This window comes from Somniosus microcephalus, unplaced genomic scaffold (genome assembly GCF_052327205.1).
Source record: "Somniosus microcephalus isolate GS21.2 unplaced genomic scaffold, FLI_Smic_1.0 unresolved_chr2, whole genome shotgun sequence".
NCBI lineage: Eukaryota > Metazoa > Chordata > Chondrichthyes > Squaliformes > Somniosidae > Somniosus > Somniosus microcephalus.
In genome coordinates this window covers 55,370,315-55,388,497 of record NW_028225180.1, presented here as the reverse complement: position 1 = coordinate 55,388,497, position 18,183 = coordinate 55,370,315, and the positions used below count along the sequence as shown (strand labels likewise).

At 44.5% G+C, this 18,183-nt stretch overlaps 1 protein-coding gene across 1 annotated transcript in view; it reads left to right on the top strand.

Annotated features, from left to right (window-relative positions):
- Window positions 1-4,763: 4,763 nt before the first annotated feature.
- The window catches only part of LOC147092665 (NACHT, LRR and PYD domains-containing protein 12-like), a 37,029-nt gene continuing 23,609 nt past the window's right edge, over window positions 4,764-18,183 (top strand). Inside the window, exons 1-4 of the mRNA XM_085975979.1 lie at window positions 4,764-4,827; window positions 9,358-9,524; window positions 13,114-13,285; window positions 13,386-13,451. Of these exons, the coding sequence (XP_085832105.1) occupies window positions 4,764-4,827; window positions 9,358-9,524; window positions 13,114-13,285; window positions 13,386-13,451 (469 nt within the window). The remainder of the gene's footprint in view (window positions 4,828-9,357; window positions 9,525-13,113; window positions 13,286-13,385; window positions 13,452-18,183) is intronic.

Below are 18,183 nucleotides of genomic sequence, written 5' to 3'. Positions count from 1 at the left end.
AACTCATGAATGAACTTTTGCAACCTCCCATTGGTTGCCCTGTGCTCACGTGATCCCAGCCGGCTCATCGCACTAAGTACGCTGCTGGGTCATGCATGCACAGCGTGGCAGGACCTCAAGCAGGCCAGTGAGAGGAAATGCATTGCGGGCCAGAATTAAAATGTCAGCGCGCCGGGTAAGTGAACATCTGGGGCTTGCATGCGCAGCAAGCTCCCAATCCTAATTTCAGGGCCAATGTGAAACCCCATACACACCTGGCAGGATCCTGATACACTGTGAAACCCCATACACACCTGGCAGGATTCTGATTCACTGTGAAGCCCCATAAACACCTGGCAGGATCCTGATACATCATGAAACCCCATACACACCTGACAGGATCCTGATACACTGTGAAACCCCATACACACCTGGCAGGATTCTGATTCACTGTGAAGCCCCATACACACCTGGCAGGATTCTGATTCACTGTGAAACCCCATACACACCTGGCAGGATCCTGATACATTGTGAAACCCCATACACACCTGGCAGGATTCTGATTCACTGTGAAGCCCCATACAAATCTGGCAGGATCCCGATACATCATGAAACCCCATACACACCTGACAGGATCCTGATACACTGTGAAACCCCAGACACACCTGGCAGTTTACTTATACACAGTGAAAACCCATACAACGCTGAAAGGATGCTGAGACACTCTGAAACTGGCAGGTTTCAGTTATACTGTGAATTCCCATACACACTGGCAGGAGCAGTGCCGAGTACCCTGCTTCAATAAATGTTTTATTTTCCCCTTAGTATTAGACCAGTTTTATCGCATTAGTGACTCTATAATGACCTGCTTTATAGACATGGTGTTACTGCCATGTGCCAGTGTCTGTTTTGATTATAGAGCTGCTAAAATCATTGATAAAGTGATGCCGGAAATGTCAGGAGTGAACAGCCAGTCTGTAACTCCCTCCCCCAGCAACGGCTTAATCCAGAACGTTAAAGCAGACAAGCTAGACACAGGCCAGAGCATCGCATCAGTGGTCCATAAGTTGCACAAATAAAATGGTCGGGGCAGGGAGGCTGTGTTTGTGCATTGCTGCGGGTAAAGCAGGCCAGTTAGATGGCCTGCATTGTGCCGCTCACCAACAACACAACAAGCTTCTGTGCAAGTGTAGTCCTGTCCCGCCAGGTGGATGCAGGAGAACTGCTGGGACTCGCTCGGCAGAGGCGGAGATTCTGAAACGAAGCCAGAAAGCGCTTTGTTCTGACCTGTCCCACTGTTTGTCGATTTAACAACAAGTTTATTATTTTAACTCGGGGGAGGGTATATAGTTTGCGATCCAGAATCCTGGATGCATCAGCTCAGCATCAGGGCACGTCATAAATCAGCAATTTCAGAAACTTTGTAATTAAAAGCTATAGATAGAGTATCTCTTGAACAAAAGTTGTAACTTTCTCCGAAATAGAACAACTGGTAATTGTCATGGCTTCACTTTTTAATTCTGACCGGACACAGGGTGGGACATTGGGTGTATTTAATAAACTATATTTTGCAAAGTTTTCCCTCGATTCTCCTGCACCGAGTATCTGACCTTTACCCCCCTGGAATTCTGAGAAATTCACAACAGATGTAGCTCAGCCTTAAATAAAAACAGACAATCAGATCCGTTTAAAGGGGATGTTCAAACCCACCAGTGCTGAAGTCACTGTCCGGAAACTCCAGTTAATCTTCACATTTACCAAATGCTGGAATTCATTATTCAGGAGCTGATTTAATGTAGGAACAGGAGGGGGAGGCCATTCAGCCCCTCGAGCCCGTTCCTTTATTGAATCAGATCATGGCTGACCTGTATCTTCACCCCATGAAGCTGCCTTTGATTCATTTCTTTTTATACGCTTAACTAATAAAATCTGTATCAGTCTTGAAAAGAGCAATTGACATAGAATTCAACATGTTTGGGGAGTTAATTCCATATCTCAACTAACCTTTGTGTGAAAAAGTGCTTCCTGATTTCACACCTAAAAAGCATACCTCTAATTTTAATATAACCCCCCAGTCCCCCGCCGACCACCCGCCCCTTCCCACACACTCACTCCCCGTTGTGGATTCTCCCACCAGAGGAAATATCTCACTGTATCGACTTTCTCGAATCCTTTAATCATTTTAAACACCTCAACCAATGGCCACCGGCTGCAGCAAACCCACCATTTACCCGCACAGTAAATGTAACAGTGAATTGAGAGAGCTGGACTTGATTTTTTTTATATAACACTCATTCAACCTTTAGGTACGTAGTACATTTTTTATGAAATGAACAAAGGCGGGACCAACAGGTCAGACCGAACACATAGTTCAGCTCAGTAAAACTTTATATAATAAATAACTACTCAAGTCACCAACAGGTAGGAGGGCACCGGGACTTTTAACAAATCTCTTGGTTTTTCTGCACATCCCTGGAACAAGAGTAGATAAAGTAAACATTATAACAAATGAACTATAACACAGGTGAATTGGCAGCGAATTAGCAACCCGGTTGGATTTGCATTGTGCAGAGAGGCCGCTCCCTGTTCTGAAGCAAATAAGGAATGTTTGAGTTGAAATCCATCCTGCGGGCAGGCAGCAGCTTTCACACAAAGGGCGGAGCTCTGAATCTCACAGAACAAGGATCAGATCAAATTCACAATTTGTGACTTGCTAACGTAAATCAAGGAACTTCTACCTGATTGGTTGTAATGTAATAACAAGCATATAACTCGGAAAATCTGCACGGTAATAGAAACAGAGAATTCTTGCGGGATCTGGGTAAGGTTAATGTAGCTTCTACTATTTATTTCTGTGTTTTATTTCATTTCTCCCTTTGCTCTTCCTCTCTAAAGCTTATTTCCCGTGGTCTGATAAGTTATCCAGCGTGGGTTGCGGCTGTTCTGTGAGTGTAGGTTCAGACCGTGACTGAGGGCAATCCATTTTACACCAGGAGTTTCAGGGCAAAACCAATCCTGGTGACCACCAGTCCCCCCGCAGACTCGTTTTAAAGCAGCTATGGGACAGAAAGCAGGAACACGAACTCTGGGGATTTACCCTATTGTGGTCCAGCGGCGCCTCCTCCCCATGTTAGAATTTCCAGTTCCGAGACTCGGGTTGGAGACTGGGTCCTCTGATTCAGGATGATATTTTTTTTTGTATCTCTGAATGAACCTTTTTGGTGCCCAGTACCGTTTTATGTAACTGATCAAAGGTGGGACCAGCAGTTCAGACCCAACACACAGTTCAGTGCAGTAACTGATTAATACGTTCGCACTGGTCGATTATCGGTCTCGGCCGAGCAGCTGGAAAATCAACTTATGGTTACCTGACGATGGACTGAGCGTGATCGAGTCACGGGATCAGAGCAACTTCGAAGATATAACTTTTCCTTGATTAATTATAATGAGAAATGAATTTTAACGCAGCAACATCAGTTTCAGTCAGTTAGAAACGGATGTGGATTAGTTGGGCGAATGGAGCAAGCACTTGTGTTTAGCTGATACAAGTTAACATTAATCTGGTGTTTATTTGCCAAACTGGCTGAACAAGAATCAGAGAGGCCGCTCCCTTTAGAGGGAAACAAACTTCAGGAATGTTTTATTTGGAAACCGACCACAGGGCAGAAACCACATTTTGCGTAGAAAGTGTGATACTAATGGTTAATCGTTAAATTACTAACAGGTAGGAGGTTATAAAAATCAATATTTAGGGAAATATAATTTCAAATTAATCTTGTCTTAAAACACTAATGTAATTAATGTAGATTTAATTGCAAATTGTTGCTGCTGTGTGTTTATTGTACTAATGACAGCATGAGTGCAGCAACATATAAATTAAATTTACCAAGTCTCAACTTGGTTATAATTGAATGCCAGAGCATAACTTCAACTATAGTTTGGAGGAAATATTTATACGAGACTGACTCGCTTTTACATTTCCCTAGTGGGGAAAGGAAGGGACGCTGACTGAGAGATTGGACACACGTGCGTGGACACACAGACAGTGATGCACACGCACCAGTGGAGAACTGTGATTGTAAAACAGCAGGCAAATCTACCACTTTTATATTTATGGTCATTTCTGAGATTGCAAGACACCTACAGATATTACACAAATCAATGTTGAACGTCATCTCACCGTTTAAAGTTAAATCATTCACAACATTATACACTAGTGTTAATATTAGTGGAGCAGCGGTAAATGTCTTCACCTCCTACAGTGTGAATTAGTCAGGTGCTGAAAACATGAGAGATATGGTGAATATATTCAAATAGAAACACCAACCATGACACAGCTCCATGAACACCCAGACAATATCACTGCCCGTAGAGACCAGAGGAATTACAGCCAGCTATATATTTTGTGTGTGGATAGATATACCATAATTTAATATCGAAACTCAACAAATCCAAAATATTAAACACAAATCTGTGAATTAACATAATACAATACCACCAAACTGTTTAAAACCAAGCGAAGGATCATTTAATATATCAATGATCACCCCGCTCCATATATCCCTCCATAATATTCCCTACCTCAGAAATAAGGCTGGTTTTGGTCTGCACTCAGGAAATGTTCGATCTCAGAGCGAACAGCTGTTGTATTATGGGGGAGGAGGGACTTCATATCATGATTATCAAGGCAATGTTCTCGTCCTCCTTTTTATATTTCCACCTAACCCCCTATTAATAATATATTTATTACAGAGCAGCAGAGTCTAGGAACGCCCGTCACCACCATGGCTGAAGCTCCATACAGGGGAGAAGATCCAATTTCATCAAAAAGAATAAGAATGGACACAGGTAGGTTCAGAAAATTCTTTCAAATATAATTTCTGACCTGAAAAGAGGTCCTGATCCTAAGCAAGTACTTGCAGCTTACACAGGAAGAGGGACCAGGACAGGGGCTGTGTAGAAAGAAGGTAGTGAGTGACCATCTAGAGGGGCATCACGGTCACAGGTGGAGGGAGACCCTGGGCACTGGAAATGTCCAATAGATACCTAGTATTGGGGACTGTACGGTGGATAGAGGCAGTGACTCAGACTCTTACCGCCCTGAGCAGGCCCCGAATGGTACGTTACCTCCCTGGTGCCAAACGGAAGAACATCCTGGAATGGGTTGGACCACCTCTGGGAAGGGAAGGAAAGCAGAAAATATTAAGTGTCAGAACCATAAATACGTTTATAGAAGAAATATTAAGATTGAGGCCTTAGACAATAAACCAAGGCCACATGGTAGTGATCAGCAGATTGTTTTGCACTGGGCTGTTTAATGATAGAATCATGGACATTTGCGGCATGGAAAGAGGCCATTCGATCCATCGTGTATGTTCCGGCCGACAAAGGCTGTCCAGCCTAATCCCACTTTCCAGCTTTTGATCCGTAGCCTTATTTACGGCACTTCAAGTGCATATCTAACTACTATTAGATTTTTTGGGTGTTATTGCATCCTCCACCCTTTCAGGCCTCCACCATCCTCTGGTGAAAAATGTTCTCCTCAACTCCCCTCTAATCCTTCTACCAATTACTTTAAATCTATGCCCCTGTTTATTGAACTATCTGTTAGGGGAAATAGGTCCTTCCTATCCACTCTATCTTGGCCCCTCATAACTTTATACAACTCAATCTTGCCATACTTGTCATAGAGGGAGTGCAACGAAGTTTCACGAGATTGATTCCTGGGATGGTGTGACTGTCATATGAGAAGCGATTGAGTAAACTCGGCCTGCATTCTCTTGAATTCGGAAGAATGAGAGGGGATCGCATTGAAGCATACTAAATTATTACAGGGCTTGATAGGGTGGATGCTGGGAAATTTTCGCCTTTGCTGGGGAGTCTAGAATCAGGTGCCACAGCCTGAGGATAAAGTGTAGACCATTCAGGACTGAGATGAGAAGAAATTTCTTTACACAGAGGTTGGCGAATCTTTGGAATTCTCTACCACAGAGGGCTGTGGAGGCTCAGTCATTGGGTATATTCAAACAGAAGTCGATAGATTTCTGACAATAAGGGCATCAAAGGATATGGCGATAGGGCCGGTGAATGAAATTGAGGCAAAAAATCAGCCATGATCTCATTGAATGGCGGAGTAGGCTCGAAGGGACGAATGGCCTACTCCTGCTCCCATTTCTTATGTTCTTTATCATATCTCCCTTCAGGTTCTTCAGTTCCAAAGAAAATAACCCCAATCTTTCCTCATAGCTAACATTCTCTAGTCCTGGCAACATCCTCATAAGTCTCCTCTGTACCTTCTCTACTGCAATCACATCTTTCCTGTAAGGTGGTGACCAGAACTGTACACATTACTCCAGCTGTAACCAGCGAGTATTTTACACAGATCAAGCATAACCTCCCTTAAGGAGGGAAATAGGAGGCAGGTCAATGTGCGGAGGCAGGGCTGGAGCAGCAGGGCAGGGTTCACACTCTCTGGGCACTACAGTGAGTTCAGAGAGAAGTGACAGCCGCGATCTGAACGCACCAACAACAATAGTTTTACAGAAAAGGTGAATGGAGCAGTGGGATTGGTATCAGCTTATGTGACTGGACGGTGGGAAATATCAATTCTGAGATTGGAGAGCGGAATTACTGAAACGGTTGGAGCTGAGCCAGAAGATTTATGATCTAATGTAAAGTTCTTAGCAGGAAATAATGAAGGAGGTTTTGGATTAGTGAGAGAAAGTCATTTGGTATCTAAAAAATAAAGCGGGTTAACATTCAAGTAAATTATAGTTAGTATTGATTGTTGTGTCTGTGAATGTACAAATCATTGCAAAATCATTTGGAAAATCAGAAGCAGGAGAGATGTGATCTTTTATCTATAAGACAGGATATCGGTTTTCACAGGACTCAGGGAATTATTCTTGGTTCGAACATTTTGAGGGGAGAGAATAATAGTTTTCTATGCCCATATTAAGAAATGGTTCTATACGACCAATGGCGGAGAGATAAATACCATCTGGTTCACCCAGCCTGTCCCACACAACTGCGATACCTTGTGTATCACAATATATACACTGTCCACCCCACCACCTTGTGTATCACAATATATACACTGTCCACCCCACCACCATGTGTATCACAATATATACACTGTCCACCCCACCACCTTGTGTATCACAATATATACACTGTCCACCCCACCACCTAGTGTATCACAATATATACACTGTCCACCCCACCACAAACCATGTGATCTCCTGGGAGAGGCAGAAGGAGCAGGTAAATACTCAAGCCAATTTGGGGGAAAAATAAGGAAAATTCCTCTCCAGCCCATCTGCGCGATCCAAACAAGTCCAGGAAATCACTCTGACCCAGAACTCCTTCCAGTACCTGCCTTTTGTAAGAGGTGATCTCGGCCCCAGCCAGACCAGGTCCAGCTCTAGCTTGAAGGAATTCAGCAAATTGGGATAAACCGCACGAGACTGCACCCTGTTCCAGAGGTCCACTATTCTCTGGGAAAAGAAACATCTCCTGACATCTAATCTAGATCTGGCCTTATACACCTTAAATGTTGAACCCCCTGGTCCTCCCTAACATATTTAATTGAAAAGATTGTCATCTGGAATACAATCTATCCCCTTCGTTATCTTTTAAACCTCAATCAGATCCCCTCCAAGTCTACGCTTCTCTAAAGTGCACATTCCCAACTCATTTAGCCTATCATGATAACTAAAATGCTATGGCTGGGAATTAATCTAAAGTCCCTCCTCTGCGCCCCTTCTAAATCCTCAATATCTCCCACCATGTGAGGAGACCAAAATTGGACACAATATTCCAAGTGCGGCCTGATGAAGGTTTTGTACAAGGACCAACAGTCTTCTTCGTCTTAAAATCAAGTGTCCTATGGACACACCAATACCATATTTTCTCAAGCTATCGCTTCATGACATTGCTCATGTGCCTTTAAGGAACTATGCACTCGAATGTCCAAATCTCTTTCTATCTCCATCTGTATTGATTTTCCCTAAAGTTGCTTCCTCGATCCTATTCACATCAAACTGCTGACCACTCAACTTCGTTTTCTGGCTCCTATGCTAGCTGACATTGTTAATGGTTCACTCCCCTCAGGTACTTTCCCCCTCTCCCTCAAATCTGCCATCATCACCCCTCTCCTCAAAAAGCAACTCTTGACCCCTCCAACATTCCAAACTACCGCCCCATCTCCAAACTTGCCTTGCTCTCCAAAATTCTTGAACGTGTTTTCGTCTCCCAAATCCGTACCAATCTTTCCCGCAACTCCATGTTTGACTCCCTCCAATCAGATTTCCACCCCTGCCAGGGTACGGAAACAGCTCCCAGAGTCACACATGACATCCTGTGTGACTGAGAAAGGTAAGCTATCCCTCCTCATCCTTCTATACATGTCTGCAGCCTTTGATAGTTTTGAACACTCCCTCCTCCTCCAACAACTCTCCGCCGTCCAGCTGGGTGAGACTGCAGTCGACTGGTTCCAATCTTACCTATCGTAGTCAGCGAAGCACGAGCACTGGCTTCTCTTCCCACTCCCGCATTGCTGCCACTGGTGTTTCTCCAAGGATCTATCCTTAGGCTCGTCCTAGTACTCATCAACATGCTGCCTTGGCGACATCATATGAAAGCACAGCATCAGTTTTCACATGTAAACTGACGACACACAGCTCTACCTCGCCATCACTTCTCTCGACCGCTCCACAGTCTCTAAATTTTCAGACTGCTTGTCTGACATTCAGTACCGGATGAGCAGGAATATTCTACAATTAAATATTTGGAAGAGGGAAGCATTTGCTTTCGGTCCCCGCCACAAACTCAGTTCCCTAGCCACTGACAACATCCCGCTCCATAAGATCTGTCTGAGGCTGAACCGCACTGTTTGCAACCTTGGTGTCACATTTGACCCTGAAATGATCTTCCGACCACACATCTGCAGCATAACTAAGAGCACATATTCTACCTCCGTAGCATCGCCCCTCTCCACCCCTGCCTCGGCTCTTCCACTACTGAAACCCTCATCCATGCCTTTCTTATCTCTAGACTTGACTATCATTACTATTCTACCCGACATAAGCTACCCTACATAAATTTGTGGTCAACCAAATGCCGTCTGCCCGTGTCCTAACACGTACAAAGTCCCGTTCAGCCATCACCCCTGTGCTCACTGACCTACAATGGTTCCTCCATTGTAGCTGCTTCAAAAGTGTACCCCTGCCGCCCACTCCCTCTAGAAACACAGGTCGTGTTTGACAAATTTGCAATACTTGTTGTTAAGAAGTGATTATACAAGTCGATGGAATGTAGCATGTGCGATGTATATGGACTTACATAAAGTGTTGATAATGTGACCATTTCTGTTCACAGATGCGAACTCGATATTCAGAAAGTTCTTGGCAAAGTGCGATGATTACCAGTTGTTCCAGTTGACGAAATTCTACAAGAACAGACTGGAACAGGCGGTTGAAGAGGGTGTGGAGGGACTTGGTCTCTTTTTAACAGGCGAGGACCATTTCAGTGGACAAGAGTATCAAGTAAGTGAGAGGGACACTGCATGAGGTTAGATTATTCTAACATCACAGAAATGACAGAATGTCATAACAGAGGAACAAAGGAATTATTAGGTGAGACAAGGCCAAGGCCTGGTAGACGAGTGCTACAATGCTAATGGAGTTGTTGGCTAATCGAACTCTACCAATTACTCTACAACAGACACAGACATGAGGTGAGGAAACCCCCAGTGGTGGAGAGCTTTGGGAACAACAGAACCAAACGCACATGTTCCTCCCGACTATGCTGCCCTTGCCACATGTCATATCTCAAATTACTCATATACTACATCCAAAAATGTTATTTTCAGAACTAAATCTATCTAATTTGCCCTACAATGAATGAATATAAACTGCTTCCTTCAATTCCCTAGGGGGCCTGTTCCCCAGATTGACCAATCACTCACTGAAATATTGCTTCCACAGAGTAGTTTTGAATTTACCCTCCTTCAAGCCCAGGCTGTGCCTTCTGTCTCTACCATATTGGACAAAGTGAAACAGCAATAATATTACCTCTCAACCTACACTTTTCCAGTGAGAACATTTCCAATTTACACAACAGCTCCTCCTAATCCAACCCCTCCACCCTGTAAATCACTCTAGTTGATCTCTTCAATAGTTGTGACAATCTTTTTGTACTGAGGCAAGCAGAACTGTGCACAGTATTCGAAGTGTGGTCAGACCAATGATTTATAAAGTAGTTGGATTATCTCAAAAAAATCATTTACTTTCCTCACTGCACTGAGAATTGTTTCAATATCAAATCGTCAAATCGTAGAAAATTACAGAATAACAACCGGCAAAATAGGAAATAAATACACCAAATGGCGAATATTGTGTATCTGAAACAATGATGCGAAGTGCTGAAAATTCCAAGCAGATCCATCAGTTTCTGTACAAAGGACAGGGGAACGGTTCAGGCATAACTCTTGTGTGGACTGAAAACAAAGGGAAACCATTTTAGTTGGGAAAAGGAGAGCCAAGTGACAACGTACTCGAGTTAAAAGTAACAGATTTGGGCAGTGCTGCTGAAGAAGCCTTGGCGAGTTGCAGCAGTGCATCCTGTAGATGGCACACACTGCGGCCATGGTGCACTGGTGGTGGAGGGTGTGAATGTTTAACGTGGTGGATGGGGTGCCAATGAAGTGGGCTGCTTTGTCCTGGATGGTGTCGAGCTTATTGAATGCTGTTCGAGCTGCATTCATCCAGGCAAGTGGAGAGTATTCCATCACACTCCTGACTTGTGCCTTGTAGAAGGTGGAAAGGCTTTGGGGAGTCATCAGGTGAGCCAGTCGCAGCAGCATACCTAGCCTCTGACCTGTTCTTGCTGCCACAGAATTGATGTGGTTTGTCCAGTTACTTTTCTGGTAAATGGTGGCCTCCAGGATGTTGATGGTGGGGGAATAGGCGATGGTAATGCCGTTGAATATCAAGGGATGGTCGTTAGATTTCACTTGATGGAGATAGTTATTGTCTGGTACTTGTGTGGCGCAAATGTTACCAGCCACTTATCAGCCCAAGACTGAATTCTGGCCTGTTCTTGCTCTATGCGGGCATGGACTGCTTTATTATCTGGGGAGTTGTGAATGGAACTGAACACTGAGAAATCATCAAAGAACATCCCCACTTGCGATCTTTTGTTGGAAGGAAGGTCGTTGATGAAGCAGCTGATGATGTTTGGACCTAGGGCACTGCCCTGAGGAAATCCTGCAGCAATGTCGTCGGGCTGTGATGACTGACCTCCAACAACCACAACCATCTTCCTTTGTACTATGTATGACTCCAGCCAGTGGAGAGTGTCACCCGATTCCCATTGACTTCAATTAATAGTAATTGATGGATTTCTGTTCCATTTTAGATACACTTAGAAAGACTGAGAGGTGAAATATTAATAGCTGCACATTTTTATGTTCTTTTCCTGTTTAGATTTTATGATTGTTTGCGATCCTGCTATTTCATTAGTTTTAAATTTCCTCCACTCATCCATGCCTTTGTCAATCCAGACTCGAGTATTCCAATGCTCCCCTGGCTGGCCTCCCACCTCCCACCCTCTGTAATCCTCAGCTGCTCGAAAATTCTGCTGCCTGTACCCTGTCCCTCCCCGTGTCCTGCTCCGATTTCACATGCGTGCTCGCTCACACATTGTGGCTCCGGTTTCTAGAAATCCTCCAATTTAAAGTTACCATCATTCTGTTTAAATCCCTTCATGGCCTCGCCCCTCACTATCTCTTTAACTCACTCCAGGCCTATAACCGTCCCGTGCTATTTGGAATTATCTGTTCCTCTGACTCTAGCCTCTTGTGCACCCGCTTCCTTTACATCAACACTGGAGGTCGAGCGTTCAGTTGTCTTAGGACCTACACTCTAGAATTCACTCCATAAGCCTCTCCACTTTCTTCTACTCCTTAAAACTTACCTTTGCTCTCGATCTGTGTCACCTCTACTAGTATACCCTACTTTGGCTCAGCTCCATTGTCTGAGTGCGACACTGAACCCCCATAAACCCGAAGTGTAACAGCAGGAAGGGTGTGTTTGAAGCTAGTGGCCTAGAAATTCAGTTGCCTTAGCGCCGCTTTTGAGGCGCTAGAGGGACTAGCGCCAGAGGTATGGCCAGTTTAAAAATTCCCTGGGGCCCTAAATCGGCGTTGCACCGGTAGCGCTGCGCCGGCACCGATGACGTCATCGGTGTGCGCAGCGTCCCGGTTGCCGTGGTAACCCGCCCGAACTCCGAAATTGAGTTGCGGCCGCCTCACCCGTGGCAGCCGCACGCAACGTTCTGTCAGAGGTGCCTTACTCCAGTTTGCACCGGCGCATTAAAGGCCCCGCGGCGGCCGGCCACTTTCCCGCCGGCCGCCTGCCCGCAGCTCCCTCCCCGGACTTCTCCCCCCCCCCCGAACAGATGCAAGCCCGGCACTTGTCCGAGGTGCCGGGCTCATTTTTAAGCTGATTTGCGCGGGCCGCGGCCGGGTGCAGGCAGCTCCTCCTTAACGGGAGGAGGAGGCCTGCACATCCCCAGCCTGCCGCACCTCATCGGGTGCCGCAGCGCCGGAACAGCGCCGCAATGGGGCAGTTAGCGCCCATTGGGAGGCGCTGAAACCCTCCAGTAGCGCCGGCAGCCGTTTGCGCGCGGCGCTACTGAATTTTTGGCACGCGCAGGGGGATTTAGCGCCAGCACTAACTTCCGGCGCTAAAGCCCTGGCTGCGCCAAAACTCAATTTCTAGGCCAGTGTATCTTATTGTCAGTTAGTAATCGGATGTCATGTTGGACACTGAGGAACAGAGAAAACTCATGGCATTAACACTAGTGCAGATTGTCAGTGATTCCTCACTCCCCTAGAAATATATTCCTGATTTCCGTTTTAGTTTTATCTCATACAATGGCCGTGAATGAGGGAATCATGATGTTTACAGAATATTCAGTCCTTGTTGAGAATGGATCAGTACCCAGCCCAGTGACTGCTTTCTGTGCTCAAATAACTGAGAGATCCCATCACAAAAGCAGATCCTTTCCTTCTCAATCTCAGTGTTTGTCATTCACTCCAATCCTCAATATATGCATTATTATTCTTTACAGAAAGTCACTGAGCTCGCGGAGAAGGGAACCCGGGCAGACAGTTCCAAACTTCTACTAAATCTGGTGATGGAGAAAGGCTTTCAGGCCCAAAGGGTGATGTGGGAATCTTTTGTGAAAATGCGCCACAGGTTACCAAAGTTGAACAAAATACTGAATGAAATTCAGGAACGTGGTATGGAAAAGTCACACGTGGAATTCAATGTCAGATTTCAGCAATTCTGATTTTACTATAATGTTACAGACATCTGATAAATGTTAATTGATTTAAACAGGTTCTGATGCTTTTGCTTACCTGAACACCCCACGAGGTTTATCCGAAGTTCCCAGTCACCTGAAAGGTAAGTGAGGAAATGGAGATTTCAAACAGTTTATTTCACTCCTGAGAATCTGAATGTTTGAATGCAGCCGTTTGTTTCGAGATTGTCAGAATCCGGGAATCAGAAGATCAAAGGCTGGGGAAACAATTGAACTTCATTTGTATTTGTGATTAATGGTCAAATGATCTGCTTAAATTTAAGGTCCAATGCCCTGTGATTTTGGAATAATTGGTAAATTTGCAGGTGTTGTATCAAACTCATTAACCCAGCTACGTACATACCTGCAGGATCTCGATACACTGTGAAATCGCTCACACTCCTGGCAGGGTCATAAGAACATAGGAAATGGGAGCTTGGGTCGGCCATTTGGCCCTTCGAGCCTGCTCAGCCATTCACAATATCATGGCTGATTGTTTACCTCATCTCCATCTTGCTGCACGAGCCCCATATCTCTTAATTCACTTAGTTCCCAAACAATTGTCGACCTCAGCGACAGAGCATCTATAGTTCTCTTGGATAGAGAGTTCCAAAGATTCGCCACCCTCTGAGTGAAGAAATGTCTCCTCATCTCAGTAGTAAATCGCCGACCCCTTATGCTGAGACTGTGACACCGTGTTCTAGATTCCCCAGCCAGGGGAATCATTTTCCAAGCATTGACCCTGTCAAGCCGCTTAAGAACTTTATATGTTTCAATTAGATCACATCACATCCTTCTAAACTCAAGAGAATATAGGCCTAGTCTACTGAATCTCACCTCATAGAGCAATCCCCTCATCCCAGGAAACAGACTAGTGAACACTTGTTGCACTCTCTGTAAGGCTAGAATATCTTTTCTTAGGTAGGGAGAACATAGCTATACACAGTGCTCCAGGTGTGGCCTCACAAATGTCCTGTCTAATTGTAGTAAGACTTCTTTACTCTTATATTTTAATCCCTTTGTAACTAAAGCTAACATAATTTACTTTCTTAATTGCTTGCTGTACCTGCCTGTTAACTTTCTGTGATTCATGTAAAGGACACAAAAATACCTTTGAATGCATACATTTCCCAGTCTCTCACCATTCAAAAATAGTCAGCTTTTCTGTTGCTCCAACATAAAGGGATAATTTCACACTTCCACACATTTTATTCCGTTTGCCAGGTTCTTGCCCACTCAGTCAACCTATTCTATATCTCTCTGCAGCCACTTTGCATTCTCCTCACAGCTTACTTCCGTACCTAACTTTGTATCATCAGCAAACGTGGAAACAATACACTAAGTCCTATCAAATAAGTCATAGATACAGATTGTGAATAGCTGAGGCTCAAGCACTGAGGCATGCGGTACCACATTAGTTAAAGCTTGCCAACCCAAAAAGGTCCTGTTTAATCCTATTCTCTGTTTTCTGTCCATTAATCAATCCTCAATCCATGCTAATATATTACCCCCAATCCCATGAGTCCTAATTTTCTGTTATAAACTCTTGTGTGGCACCTTATCAAATCCCTTTTGAAAATCCAAATAGAATGGTGGTAAACATAAAAGGGAACCCAAAAATATTCTACAATCATGTAAACAGTAAGCGGGTAGTAAGAAGTGGGGTGGGGACTATTAGAGAAAAAGAAGGAGATATGTGCTTAGAGGCACAGGGCAAGGCCAGAATACTCAATGAGTACTTTGTATCGGTGTTTACTAAGGAGGTGAATGCTGACAAAGTATCGGTAGAAGTGGAATAGGTAGAAGCAATGGAAGGGGCAAAAATTGATTGACAGGATGTACTAAAAAGGCTAGGTATACTTAGAGTGGACAAGTCGCCTGGTCCAGATGGTTTGCATCCCTGGTTGCTAAGGGAATTTGGGGAGGAGATAGTGGAAGTGCTTGCCATAATTTTCCAATCTTCCCTAGATGCAGGGGAGGTGCCTGAGCATTTGAAATTGGCAAAAGTGACACCATTTTTCAAGAAAGGGTGTAAGGACAATCCTAGTAACTTCAGGCCGGTCAGTTTAACATCAGTGGTGGGTAAAGTTTTAGAAACAATAATCAAGGAAAAAATTAACGGTCACTTGGAGAGGTTTCTTCTAATTAAGGAGAGCCAACACGGATTTGTAAAATGCAAATCTTGTTTGAGTAATCTAATGAATGGGTTGATGAAATAACAGAGATGATTGATGTAGGGACTGAAATGCATGTTGTCTGCATGCATTTGACAAAGTACCACATAGAAGGCCGGTTATCATAATTGAGGCTCATGGAATAGAGTGAGTCAGTGGCTGCTTGGATAAGGAATGTAATTAAGGCCAGGAAATGGTGAGTTTTGGTAAATGGCTGTTTTTCAAACTGAAGGATGGTAGACAGTGGCGTTCCCCAAGGATCAGTGCTGGGGTCACTGCTATTTTTGATATATCCATAAATGACCTGGTTATTGAAATACTTAATTTCTAAGTTTGCCGATGACAAAAAACTTGGGGGTGTGGCAAACAGTGATGATGATATCAATCTACTGCAACAGGACTTAGAAAGGCTAGCAGAATAATCAGACATTTACAGCAAGGAAAGAGCCTGAGAGCGGGAGCAGTCAAACAACAACAACTGCGAAACCGCTAAAGTGACGTCACAACCAGGGAAGGCGCAAAGTGATAAGTAGGACCTGGTGAGTATTTCTACAGTCCAGACGTTAAAGTCAAAGTAAGGTCGCTAGTTTAGAGTAAGTAGTGATTAACGGGAAGTAAGGTCCCTAGTGTATTTAATATTCTTTAATTTAAAGGAAGTAAAGGGAGTAAATTAAGTATAGGACATGGCAGGGCAGCTCGGCTGCATGTAGTGCTCCTGCTGTGCTATGTGGAAAGTCAGGAACACTTTAGGTGTCCAGGGTGAACACATCTGCAGGAAGTGTCTTCAGCTGAAGTTATTGGAAACAAGCGTTTCGGAGCTGGAGCTGCAGCAAGAGTCACTGTGGAGCACCCAGAAAGCTCAGATACTCGTGGGTAGTGCGTTTAATGAGGTGGTCACACCGCAGGTAAAGAGTGCACAGGCAGACAGGAAATTGGTGACTGCCAGACAGAGTAAAAGAACTAGGAAGGTAGTGCAGGAGTCCCCTGGGTGCATCTGCCTCTCCGACAGAATTTTCGTTTTGGATACTGATGGGGGAGATGGTTTCTCAGGGGAATGCAGCAAGAGCCAATTCTGTGGCACTATGAGTGGCTCAGCTGCACAGGAGAGGAGGAAAAAGTGTGGGAGGGCAATAGTGATAGGGGATTCTATCGTAAAGGGAACAGATATACGTTTCTGTGGCCACAGACGTGACTCCAGGATGGTATGTTGCCTCCCTGGAGTAAGTGTCAAGAATGTCACTGAACAGCTGCAGGGCATTCTGAAGGGGGAGGGTGAACAGTCAGAGGTCATCGTTCACATTGGTACCAACGACATAGGTAGAAAGAGGGATGATGTCCTGCAACAAGAATTTAGGGAGCTAGGTAGCAGATTAAAAAGCAGGACCTCGGTGCCACGTGCTAGTGAGAATAGGAATAAGAGGATAGCGCAAATGAATGCGTGTCAAAAGAGTTGAGGCAGGAGGGAGGGCTTTAGTTTCCTGGATCACTGGGTCTGCTTCTGGGGTAGGTGGGACCTGTACAAGTCGGACGGGTTGCACCTGAACCAGAACGGGAGCAACATCCATGCGGGAAGGTTTGCTGGTATTGTTGGGGGCGGGGGGTTAATTTAACTTGGCAGAGGATGGGATACAGATTGGAGCTACAGAAGGGGGTGATGCACAGCCAAATATAGAGGGATAAACAAGTCAGCCAGTAAGGCAGAGCAAATATGTAACGGCACAATAGAATAAGGCAAGGCAGGATGGCATTTATTTTAATGCAAGGAGTCTTGCGAGTAAGGCAGATGAATTGAAGGTGTTGATGGATGCATAGGAGTATGATATTGTTGCTATCACAGAGACATGGTGGAGGGAGGGGCAGGACTGGCAGCTCAATATTCCGGGGTATAGAAGCTTCAGGCGTGACAGAGGGCGGTGTAAAAGAGGATGAAGTGGTGCAATATTAATCAAGGAGTCAATTACGGATGTAAGGAGGGATGATATCTTAGCAGGTCCCTCTAATGAGGCCATATGGGTAGAACTTAAAAAGAAAAAGGGGACAAGCCCTTTGTTGTGCATGTACTATAGGGCCCCAAACAATCAGGGGGAGATAGAGGAAGAGATATTGAGGCAAATCTCAGAGAAGTGTAGAAATAATAGGGTAATAATAGTATGGGATTTCAAATTCCCCAATATTAACTGGGATAGTCAGAGTGTGAAAGGCTTAGAGGGTGCGGAATTCTTAAAGTTCAGCAGGGGTGACTCATTTGGCTGTAAACAAACAAACAGTATAAAAAGACCAGTCCTAGTGCGAGCAAGCAATGAGTGCGAGTCACCAAAGAGTGCTCTCAGTTTGGGTAAGTGTAAGAGTTCTTTAATTGTTATTTCTCTTTAAATCATTCTTGATAAGATTACTTAAGCAGTTTAAGTAAAGGGGAAAAGTTAAATAATTGGGATTCTGTTGGTTTAAGAAGAGTAAAACAAGGTTACACTGCAGTAGCAGTAAATTGGCACAGAAGGCAGTGGAATCCACTTTTCTAACCAATCAGCAGGGGTGACTCATTTGGCTGTAAACAAACAAACAGGATATAAAGACCAGTCCTAGTGCGAGCAAGCACTGAGTGCGAGTCATCAAAGAGTGCTCTGAGTTTGGGTAAGTGTGAGTTAGGGTAAGTGGGGTGTTA